The sequence below is a fragment of the Cygnus olor genome, chromosome 1 (genome assembly GCF_009769625.2).
Source record: "Cygnus olor isolate bCygOlo1 chromosome 1, bCygOlo1.pri.v2, whole genome shotgun sequence".
Lineage (NCBI taxonomy): Eukaryota > Metazoa > Chordata > Aves > Anseriformes > Anatidae > Cygnus > Cygnus olor.
In genome coordinates this window covers 117,562,597-117,574,471 of record NC_049169.1, presented here as the reverse complement: position 1 = coordinate 117,574,471, position 11,875 = coordinate 117,562,597, and the positions used below count along the sequence as shown (strand labels likewise).

Here is an 11,875-nt window from a genome sequence, read left to right as displayed (position 1 = left end):
TTATTATTTGAACTAGTGTCTTGCCCTTGGTTTGGGGATTTAAATACGCTCAATTCTCATCTTCTTAAATCACTTTCTCACCAAATTGCAATTTCAGATTACAGACAGCACAGGGTTCTCAGTCTAGAGAGGATGTGAGCTTCCCAGCAGCAGGCAGAGGTATGCTAGCTCATGTCTCTTCCCCTTCACCTATGGAATCACCACGGATGAATAAGCTGCCCCCTTCACCACAGCTCTTGCATTCTTTAAACTGAGGTAATTACTTCTCTTGCAAGCACATGCAGTAAATTGAGATCTAACCACAGCTTTGAGCTGGCACAAGCTTAAAAAAGATACAAAAATGCTAACAGGAGCTCCATTTAGTCATCACATTTTTGAGCAAAGAGAAAGCTATTGATATTCAAAGGGCAAGTTCAGTGCTACCAGAGGAAAGACGCTCACTAAAATAATACCACATTACCCTCTTTTCACACACTTCACCTGAGTAAAATTGGATGGTTGCTAATCTGAGTCACATTTAAGACAAAAAGCAAGAGCTGATAGCTTCTTGCCTGCAAGATATTTACTACTACATTGGTAGCTTATAATTATCTCTGATAACAGAGCAACTTTATACTGTGCTAAAACTACAAAACTATGTCCACCATAAAATAATAAACTTTGACACAAACAGCACTTAAACATCACCGTAGAGATATAGGAAAATAGACTGGTATAAGCTAAAAAGCAAGAGAGGAAATTTGAACAGAATTATATAATTGTGCTAATTTTAGGCTAATTGGCCTAATAATATCTGAGGTCAGCCAACAACCTGTTTTGTTTGCAGAACAAAATAGGGTCAGTCATATTTTGCTGTGTTTGACTCATATATTCCTTGGTATTTGCATGTTCTCCATAAGACCAGGCACAAAGTTTATAGGATAGTTTTAACCACACTTCTATAAGTACAAAAGAGTACTGTTGATTTAGGAGTTAAAAAATACACAAAGATACATATATGTTAGAATAAGAAACAAAATGTAATAAAACCTACAGCCAATCTATTTTTGTTTTACAAGAAATATCTTCAGCATCTAATAAGTTTTGGAGCTGAAACAGTAATCCAAAAGCTGTAACTTGTGCAGATCAGGTCATTCTTCCTTGCCAAACAGATCATCCAGAAGAGGCAAGTATTTGATTTTTTTAAAAGGAAGGGATGGTGGCTGTCCATTCCAATCATCTTCATTCTGAAATTAGTAACACAGAGAATATCTTAAAATATAACATTGAAAACAACAACATATAAAAGCTGGTCAACATAAGAGTGAATGTGCTGCTTAACTTGCAATTACAATCATTCTGTGAACATGTGGACCTTTATATAGTGCATCCTCCTAAAACATTACTACATGCACATTTTTATCAATCTTGCAGAATATTTTATTGAACATATTGAGCACTTTTGCAGATATTTTCAAATTAAAGAACACTGTATTTTCTTCATTAAGACATTTATACTTGAAAACCTTACAAGTCAGCTATGCCTCAATACCAAAACCATACAAAATAATGATAAAGAGAAAGGAGAAAAGTCAGCTAAGCAAGCACAACTCTGCTACTGAAATCTATTGATGAAATACAGATACTATAGCCTCAAAATATCACCATTAATTCAAAGTAAGTTAGGAACAGAATGACAATTGGGTTCTAAAGCTGAAAGATTCAACAAGATTTAAATCCTTTCCTTTCACTGATCTTTTCCATGTCTTAGTATTTCTTCATTAGAATACTTGTGTATTGTACCAAAGATAGTCTAGGTACTGCAGCTAACTAACAGAATAATAAAGTCGATAAAAATGAATAAACAATACCGAAACCAATTTGGATGCAGTTCATTAAAAACAGCACTATGTATCACTCTGACAGTCAGAGCAAGGCTCTGGAGCCAACGAGGAACTGATTATCCCAGCATGCTGATGAATTATTATAATTCCTCTTGACGCACCTTTTTCCTTTTTGGCCTCATCTGTAACCTTCCTCCCCTAACTCCCATGTACTGCTCTCAACTGGGGCTCTTAAGCATCAGCCACTCCCTGAAAGCCCATCCACTGACTATCTTCCAAGGAAAGATAACATCTCCTTCATACCCAAAGAAAACCATGTCTCTTACACTGATCAGAACATACATTTTACCACAGATGTCCACTCAACCTCCAGCTTGTTTCACAAGCACCTTTTCCTTTGTGCCTTCAACTCGTGAAGACCACTTTTTGTGCCACCATCACTTGCACCCCACCTTCACTGCGCAGAAGCCATCTCCTTCCCTCACCTGCCAGAAAGCAGGTCATGCTCAATGGCTAGATAAGCCATGCAGCTGTGAGGAGAAAAACGGTCAAACAGATTAAACAGCAAGCGTATCTGTGCAGATATCTGCTTCTTTCAGCCTTGATTTTTTGGTACGGAGCTTAGCACCATCTTCAAGGCAAAAATCCTCACTGCACAGGCTCTGACCTTCTTTTGCTTGCATGGTGCTGAGGCCCATGAGGGTCCTTATCCTGGCAGACTCTCCTGAGAGAAGGCACTGGTAAAATACCAAGTTATAGCTTAAAGATGGAATTACTCTGTAAAAACAAAGAATACCCACTGAACACAGCCTACTCCACAAGAACCATAGGACTGCTGTATAAAACACATGAAAGGGCTTTGATTTGATTTGATTTGTGCAAGGAAGAAAAATTCTTCTCAATCACAAAGTGAAAAAGAAACCACCAGAGAAAGCAGAGCAAAGCAGCAGCACAGGGCCCTGGTTAGACACCCCAGACAGTTTGAGATGCTACAGAAGAAAGAGCTCGTAAGCCAATAAGAGAGAGCAGTCAGGTTAATAGCACAGCACTTGAGGAATATTGATTTAAAATATGTCACTGTTGAACTCGAATTCAAGGGAATGCTATGTTTCTAAGTGGTCTGAACACAATCAAACACATTCTGTACAAGCATAGCAACACATGGACTAGGCCAGAATAGCGAAACTACACATTGGCAGAAGGGCTTCGTATTTATCTGTTACAAGATTTTTAAAAATCAGCGTAATTGCCTTATGTACCATCTATTTTAAAATGTTCCATTCAGCACAAGATGGCGAGATCAGATTAATCTCTGCAGTTTGTTGACACCACATTTTTATTTACCCTAAGTAGCAGGCTGGTGGAGATATACAATGTTGATCCTTCAGTACTGCTCCTGATTTACACCTACCAGTGATGTGCTGTATTATATACAAGTTTCCACAAAGTTATAAAATATATGTAGCTATTTTCTGTGGTGCCAGTGGAGTTTTAAGAATTTCCTGGCTATCCCAGCAACCAAACAGATCATTTGACATGTGGCAGAAATATTTGTGGGTGGCGCAGTATTCACACCTATTGTTCAAGGACAAATACACCTGTTCTCCCCTCTTTTTTTTTTTTTTCTTTCAGAAAAATGTCACAGAGATGTGACACCTACTAGGCACAGGTGGGTAGCAGGCCTCCTATTCCCTGTGTGACTTCTCTGATTCATTCTTAACCTCCCAGAAAAAGATAATTACACGAAGAAAATAGTCACAAATGCACAAAGATGAAAACTGTTATTGGCTTTGTTGGATGAAGCACTCATGTTACACTTGGCCAAAACACATGATTATCTCATGTGCTTGGCTGTGCTGTTCCTTTGCTCAAATATAGTGGTTTTACCTTGAGAGGAAGCTTTATTGTCTGGAATGCAGGTATTTGATTCTCTCTCCAGTTCAGTCCATCCAGAAATTTTTTATACTCCACTTGCTTATTGTCATCTTCAAACCTAAGCAGAACATCCACAAGATGACTCGTGGTTAAATGAAAATTTTAACACAGTTATATCATGTTATCTACAACATACTAATACATTACTTTTTGGATAATCATTTTTCATTCCTTTAGAACCAAAGCCTGGTAAGAGTATGGAGAAACACTGACAAACTGCCAGGCCTTGATATTGTACATTACATTCCATATACTTACTGCTCAGTATCGTCTCTCACACTAGTATTCAATTTCTTTAAGGTTTAATTTTTAACCATTGCCCAGCCTTTTCCAGAACTAGGATCCCACAGTTGGTGACAACCATAGAGCTGGGATGGTTGGTGTATAATTCCTTTGTGTAGAAAAGAAACTGGTAGTACAATACAAGAAAGATGTGCTTTAACACAATTGACCTGCTTTATACAGTTTCTACAGTCATTTCCTGAAAATAAGCAATCTCTCAAATATGCTGTTTGTACACACCTTGGGATCAACTTACAATTGACAAACATGCAGCTCTCTAACCTATAATTTAATAGCCAGATTCAACAATCTCAATCCTTGTCATTTGGTAGTTGTTTTATGGTATTATTCTTCATTTCCATGGAATAAATATATATATTTGTGTCTGTTATAAAGGTTCCCTAACTGAATGAAGAGATATATCCTGCCAGCTAGGTTCTACAGCTACTATTACACATGGAACATACTACCTTCCTCCCTCAGATTTCTAAAATCATAACCCGGCGCTAATAAACCCACTGGGAGCAGCTCTGTAAGCCACGCCATCCTTCTGCTATTTTTTTGAATGAAGGAGCTTCAGAAAAAAGTCCTCGGTTCAGCAAAACACTTACTTGATTAAGGCATACAGAAATCTGCTGTTATTTGAGTGGGTCTTGTCAAATGCTTGAAAGATACTTCAATTCTGCAAGCTGACACACCTTGCAGAATTGACACTACCACGCAGATTGTTCTTGAAATGAACATCTTAACTGCTCTGCTATACATACATACTGCATTAGCAGCTTCTGTGAATGACATCTGTCTCACTTAGCACTACCCACATGGAAAAAGGATCTGGTTTAGGCATCTAAGCACACACTGGAAGCATCTGTGCTTCACTGCTGTCCATGGAGAGACATATATGACTAGCTAGATTTAGTAAGTATTTTTTGGTGGCAAACATCAGGTTAAATAATTCTACCACGTAACCCGGTGAGACAAATACTATTGCACATGTAGGCGCCAGATCAATTACACACTGTCATCTCTGGAGAAACATGTTTTTTAGAAAATCATTTTATTCTGTTCTTGGAGAAATAGAACTGCACAAAACACAGGCCTCAAACAACTTCAGTTCTCCAAATTACTGGAGAGGGTTCTGGTGAAAATTAAGCATGAAGGTACTTGAAGGAAGACTTTATAACACAAACTGGGAAAACAACACTGGGGAAGAGGAGAAATAAATCTAGTGACAAAAATAAACTGCAATAAACTGCAGCTCATCCTCTCCCTCTCCTCCCCCCACACCTTTCATTTAACAGTCAGCAGGAGAGATAATAATAAAATATACTGAAAGCCATAAACAGAGATGCTAACGATAAACTGAAATGTTAAGTACAGTGAGTTATGCTGAAGATGAAAGCACAGTCAGAGAAGAATGCTACTGTTACTAGAATTAAAGAGGAGCCTGAAACGTTGCCATGAGAAAACCTATTTTGGCTTTCTTCTTTTTAATACCTCACGTGCAAGTTAACATTTTCATAAAGCCTCACTTTTGTGGAATATATCCAACATACAAGAAAATTTTCATTCCCACTTCTAGGGCGTTCTTGTTCTTTTTTTTTTCTTTTTTTTTTTTTTTTCAGGTGGCATTTGGGGAAACAGGAGTTTTGCATTGGAAGTAAGAAGACAAAAAAAAGCTCTTAAAAAAACAACTGGAGCACAGATTTTGAATTTCAGTACAATCATGATAATTTATTATTATTATTATATGCACTAGTGTATATGTATTTAGCTTTTGCTGGTTGCGAAAAGTCAAAAGATAAGGTCTACTGTCAAGATGCAGAGCTGCATAAGTAGGAGTTTTAAATAAAGAACAAGTGAAGGCGTGTAATTACTTTAGCATCAATTTTATGTTGAGGCAATGAAGTTGGGGAAAAACATTGCTTCTGCATTTGACAAGCATTAACAAGGAGAAAAGTCCTTTGAACTGACAGCACTAGCAAACCGAGGCAACAACATGGACATGAAGTTAACTACAACCAAAGATTTTAAGGTGGGCATAGGAAATGGGACTCCTAAATCCCATATTTCAATAGCTACAGAAAGCAGCTTAATGTATTACACCAATATAATCCAGAGGAGAAAAATCCACTCTTTAGATCTTTTCCCTACTGTGTCTTATTGTGCTAATCTACTAAATGCACATATTTATAATTCGGTACAGAGTATCCAGATGGAATGAAGAGATGTTATCAAGTTCTGCGTTATTAGGACAGAGATGTCATACATTTCAGAGGCTGGAATTAATATGACTGGAACTGACAGTGCTCTTCAGCAAAGGAAATTAGATTTGCCTTATCAAGAAGATGCAACAAAGATCTCTTGAAACTACGTTTCTCTCCAGTTTTGCCCTATGACTTCACCATTGCATGTGATTTTAGACTGTGGAAATCACTCCCTCATTCTTACCATTGTTTGCAGAGCTTCTTTTCCTTTTTGATATTACAGAAATAATCACACGGTTTTGCTTGTAAAAATGTATTCATAATGGAGTATTTACTCCAGATACATGAAAAATCTATTTAATTCACATTAAGATTGTTCCTGAGGATGCTTCGCCGAGTAAAGGCTACGTATAAATATATTTTCTTTCCCATCAAGAACTCTGCAACCCAAACATTCATGTAAAATATAATGTACATATGCAGATTTTGAATTCCTTAGTTTTTAATAGCATTTGCTAAGTAGTTAATCTGATAACAGTAGAGGAGAGGCACTATGCTGCTTTAAGCTTAGAGAAAATGCTGGGATTCTTCAGCTGTTTGACAGTCCCTGTGTAACACTGGTATACACCTAAATTTTCATAAACTGTTCTTATGAAAAGATTTAAAATAGCAAACAGACCAGTTTATGCGGCTGATCACTATCAGTTAAGTAATGGCTACCATCTTGTGCATACATTTATTCTTGTCTTGAACAACTATAAATTGAACCATCACTTCCTTGAGATACTGAATAACAGAAATAATTTCTTTTAAGAGATCCGTATATTCATGCTGGAGTCTTTTAATCATAAATGGCAAAGTGAGTCTCAGGCATCAAAGGCAACAAGCAGAATAGAGAGTGTAGAAGAACGATCTCATGACCATTTCCAATTGCTGCTGCTACAAGGGCACTTGCCGGAGTAGGAAAAGAGGGTTACCTTCCTGAAAGAAACAGGTCAACCCTAAAAAAAATGTTACAGGTTGGCAAGTAGGTAAAAAAATATATATATTACAGTGCCACGAATCAGGGAAAAGCTGGGCAGGCAGAAGAGGCTACCTGAGGCACTAGGAATTACCTTTTTAAAAAAATTAAATAAATAAATAAATAATACTTCTTCCCCACTGGCTGTGCTTCTACGGCTTAAAAACCATAAATGCCAGACTCCAAGACTCCACGGTCTAATAGACTGACCCTGCTCCTGTCAAGAGGAGAACTACAGAGCCAGTTTCAATAGAAATTAAAAGACTTTTTTAAAAATAGGGACATGCTTAACAACTAAACTAATGCAGGATCATCAACATGTAATACTTGTAAACTTCTCATCCATCCCTTCTTCACACCATTTTTTCTTTTGTTATCTGCCAGCTGTTTATATACCCTCTGGGGAAAGACTGTATCTTTTTAAGTTCTTGTTAGCATACATTTAGCATTGTAGTAAATAAAAATATTGGGGGGGGGGGATCTAAATTCATTACTTCAGCATTTTTACAACATTTATTTATTAAACAAACCATAATTGTTCATTATGCTTGCATAAATTTAAAGAAATGCTTATAATAAGCTACCCCGGTTTACTGGCAGAAGAAAGTGTATACCATAGGTATTGCTTAATATATTGTGATTAAAAATCTGTATTGTCCTGTAATTGAAAAACTAAGTGAAATAATGCTGATGGAGAGAGGAAATATCTTTTAATAAGACAGCTCGATGAATTGCAATAGTGGACACCTTGTTAGGTACCCAAATCCTACTATTTCACCATCCCACAATTGAAAATATAAATTTACTCTAGACAGACAATTCAAAAGGGTCTTGCAAAATCTCACAGTCTTTGTGCTAATTCTCCCTGCTCTTTGTGGAAACTGAATGCTCTTCCAGTGCAGTAAACAAAGTCCTGGATCATCTGGAGGTGACCACAAAATTAGACAGTAACTACTAGTTCCATCCTGTGCTTTTAATAAGTGACAGATCATTGTGGTGTAATTTGCAAATGTAAATAGTAAACATTTTAAGGGCATTACCTTTTAAAATGGAAAAATAGAACCATTAACTCCTACAAAAAAGTCTTTGCTACGTAATCTCAGATAGCAAAGCTGAATAAACATATAGGTCCAGTCTTCAACCATTATCTGATCCACATCGTCTACGATCATTTTATAGCTGAATAGGGTCCAGCTAGTGCATTAGCTATATATACTGATTCTGTGGGAATCAGTCCAACAACTTTTATTGTACTGCTTTCTTCCATTATAAATTTGGATACATACATTAGGAATGCTACCACTGCTTCCTTCGGAAAGCATCAATGGACACAAAGGGCACAGAATTACAAACTCTGTCATCAAAAAAAAAAAAAAAAAAAGCAGCAGAAGAATACTGTTTTCGAACTTTGCCCACACTGACTTGCATAATCCCCAGGAGCCAGACTATTCTGCATTAACAATAAACCTGCCTGCTTCTTGATTCTTCAGTCTCAACGAGAACCAGAAAAGCAGGATGAAAGGAAAAGTCTAAATCTCACTCAGCCAAATCTATTTTTCCATTTCCAGATTACTGTAAATTGACACTTATAAAATACACTTCACAAAATCCTTGACTCTGCACCCTCGTGCAACAATACTCTTCCAAGGCAGTGCCAACTGCACACATCATTAAGAAAGTAACGTTCTTTCTTATCTGCAGCACAGTGAATCACCACAAAAAACACCATCTTTCAAAGCAGCTGCTATTGTAACTTCGAACCAGCATTATGCATAATGTTCTGTCATACACAGTACTTCTCCCACTGATTTCTGAGGCACAGCTTCACGCCATTTAACTTTCTCATACAGAAATCTGGAATACAAGTTGGCCACGAACCCTTTTACAGGAAAATGGATGGTAATTCTGAAATCCAGCTCTTTCACGGGTTGAGACGACTGCCTCTCCTTCTCCATCGCCTGCAGAAAGAACCTACAGTGGCTGAATCCTGAATTGGCTGTCATGGGTATCTGCTGGGTGAAATCCAGGCCTTAGCTTCTTCTTTGTCTTCTAAGCTCATATCTAATTCTTTATTGTAGTGTACTGGGCTTTTTCTTTTTAACTGCCCACACTAAGACCCTTTAAGAGAAGACGTTCATCTCACAAAAGCTTTCCCTAGGATAAATTCACAAACAATAAACATGTCTCTGGAGCCTACGATTTGTCAGGCCTGTCTGTTTTTCATCAGCATTGAGTTAGTACATAAAGGAAAACGTTCAGTCCGTTGTCTGTGCATCTATTCAATTTCAGCCTTCATGAAATGGAAACTATGAGCACTCCTTGTTTAGTCCAGGATGCCAACTGTCCTCCGACACTTTTTGTGTTGGGCAGCTTAGTGGGAGTTCTAAAAATGAGTTTTCGATTAATGCTAAAATTCAGACATGTTTCTGATGACTAACACTTGTAACCCAATTGTCAGAAGTGGTTAATGGCCAACCAATTACCAAAGACATCTATCTGGCTACTACAGGGAACTATTCTGAAAGATTTTGGTTTGGGGGGGGAACAGGACTTTGTAGAAAATAGCCCTTTAGGCTTCTAAAAGCAGTCTTGTTGATACTGGTTGAAGTAGGAAGCCTTGCTTGCTGTATATAAATGTTTTAATAAAATGGATTCCACCTTTCTGCTTGACAAGAGTCTTTTCATTATTTGATAAATCCAAATGTTTAGTTTGAATTTCCTGCTGAAATCAAGAAGCATATCTACATGAAAACACCTAAGCATGACAAGACCTGCTTCTGCATTTTACACTGTGTGAAGGCACAGACAAAATATTTAATGATTTCCCTCACGAGAAAGAAAAGACCAAAGAGCATGTACTTTACCTGTTACCAGGGAAGCTGGCCATGAAAACCAAACTCATGATGACACGAGCACTCAAAACACCTTGGGTTACTCTGAACTTTAGCCTTTTATACAAGTGCATTGAATACTAGTTCTTTTCACTCCTGTTTCCTTGAATACGACTAGCCAAACAATTTGTCTCAAAAAAGTTAAATGTGCTATGGGAAAATACCAAAATCATGCAATACTCCTTTTTCTTTTTAATAATTACAATAGAATAAATGTTGCAGATGAGGTTAATAAGAGTAGGAAACCACTTTTTGTAGAAGAGTACTAATGCTGTCAACTTGATTCAAAGATACTTCATTGTATTCATCTTGGTATTGTATTCATCATATGCTTCTATGAGATTAGTGTTTTTACCTTATATAACTTATATAAACTGGAACAACTAATGCAAATAAAGTGAATCTCATTGATAATGGTAGGTATCATTAGCTGATTACCATGAGTCTAAATCCACAGAATTCTGGCAAACCCCAGATGATCTATCGTGCCAGACAAAAAAGAAGATACATTGCTAAGATGGATGCACCACGGTTGATTATAAATATTCTATAAATAAGAAAATCTGCACCTGTACATGGACAAAATCAACACAATGTAATGACTGAAATTACAAAGATGACAAATTCTTTAGAAATGTGTCTGCAGTAAATATTTAACACTGATTTTTGGCCATTCATGCAGGTCATACTATCTGCCTTTAACTTACATGGTCAGTACAGCTTCCAGAAGGTCATCAGCCAGTGGCAACTTAAAAGACTTGCAAATAGTCCTGCACATCTGATAGGGCAGCACCCCACATCTACACAAACAGAAAGAGAGAGGGAGAAGTGTACATTAGGTATTAGCCAGGTTTATTTCAAGTTAATGTTAATGTGTACAGGAAAATGTGTCAGAGGCAATGAAAATATATTTTATGGAATTTCACTGTTATACAGCTTAGAAACTTGAAGTGCACTTAGTAGCCTGTCTCCACCATTCTGAGATCCTTAGTGATTCTGTTATTCTGTGACATCACAGAACAAAAAGGGCAAATGATCAACATAAAGGATCAACAACAAATCCTTTTTCTGTTAAATAACTATTCAGTCTTTCATTTAATATACTGTTTTGCCTGTGAACGGACATCTGATTATGTCAGTGAATACTCAGTATGGCAGCTATTAACAAAAAGTACATGAACAAAATGAAAAGGACACAAAAAGACTATCCTTTTCTTGTCCACTGTCAAGTGCTGAGAGAGGCTTAAGATTTGAAAAAGTATTCTTTGACTGCAATATATCATTTGCTCAGCAACAAACAGAAACTAGGTAGGTTTGCAAGTAGAGTTTACCAGAAAGCAGCCTAGGATAAACAGAGGAAACTTACTTTTCACGATCATTGTATACAAGTACTGCAGACAGTTGCCCAAAATTCTCAAAGCTTTTTTTCTTCAGTTGTTCTTGAGCCACTGCAAGGAGGAGGTGGAGGTCTGTTTCATATTCTTCTTTCACACCGTAATAGCGCCCAAGAGTCATAATTTCATGTTCTGAAAATGCTCCATCCGTGATACTGACTATCAAATTTCTGTTTACAAAAACAACATACTATATTAGTTTAAGTAAAATAGTTAAAAAGTTAATAATTGCTAAATTTCTGTGAAAACAACTATTAAAATGCTGTATTTATTTAAAATCTTTAAAGAAAGTATTCAATTAAATTTGAAATCCAGGTCTGTT

At 36.9% G+C, this 11,875-nt stretch overlaps 1 protein-coding gene across 5 annotated transcripts in view; it reads right to left on the bottom strand.

Annotated features, from left to right (window-relative positions):
• Window positions 1-852: 852 nt before the first annotated feature.
• Window positions 853-11,875, bottom strand: part of EFHC2 (EF-hand domain containing 2) — a 58,111-nt gene continuing 47,088 nt past the window's right edge. For 3 of the 5 annotated variants that reach the window (XM_040545484.1, XM_040545485.1, XM_040545487.1), the window contains exons 12-15: window positions 11,526-11,723; window positions 10,867-10,959; window positions 3,711-3,816; window positions 853-1,226 (exon numbers count right to left, since the gene is read on the bottom strand). In XM_040545484.1, coding sequence (XP_040401418.1) covers window positions 1,131-1,226; window positions 3,711-3,816; window positions 10,867-10,959; window positions 11,526-11,723 — 493 coding nt within the window. In that variant the 3' untranslated portion in view covers window positions 853-1,130. Of the gene's footprint in view, window positions 1,227-3,710; window positions 3,817-6,988; window positions 7,229-10,866; window positions 10,960-11,525; window positions 11,724-11,875 lie in introns of those variants that run through there. The other 2 variants (XM_040545486.1, XM_040545488.1) reach the window with 2 other exon arrangements.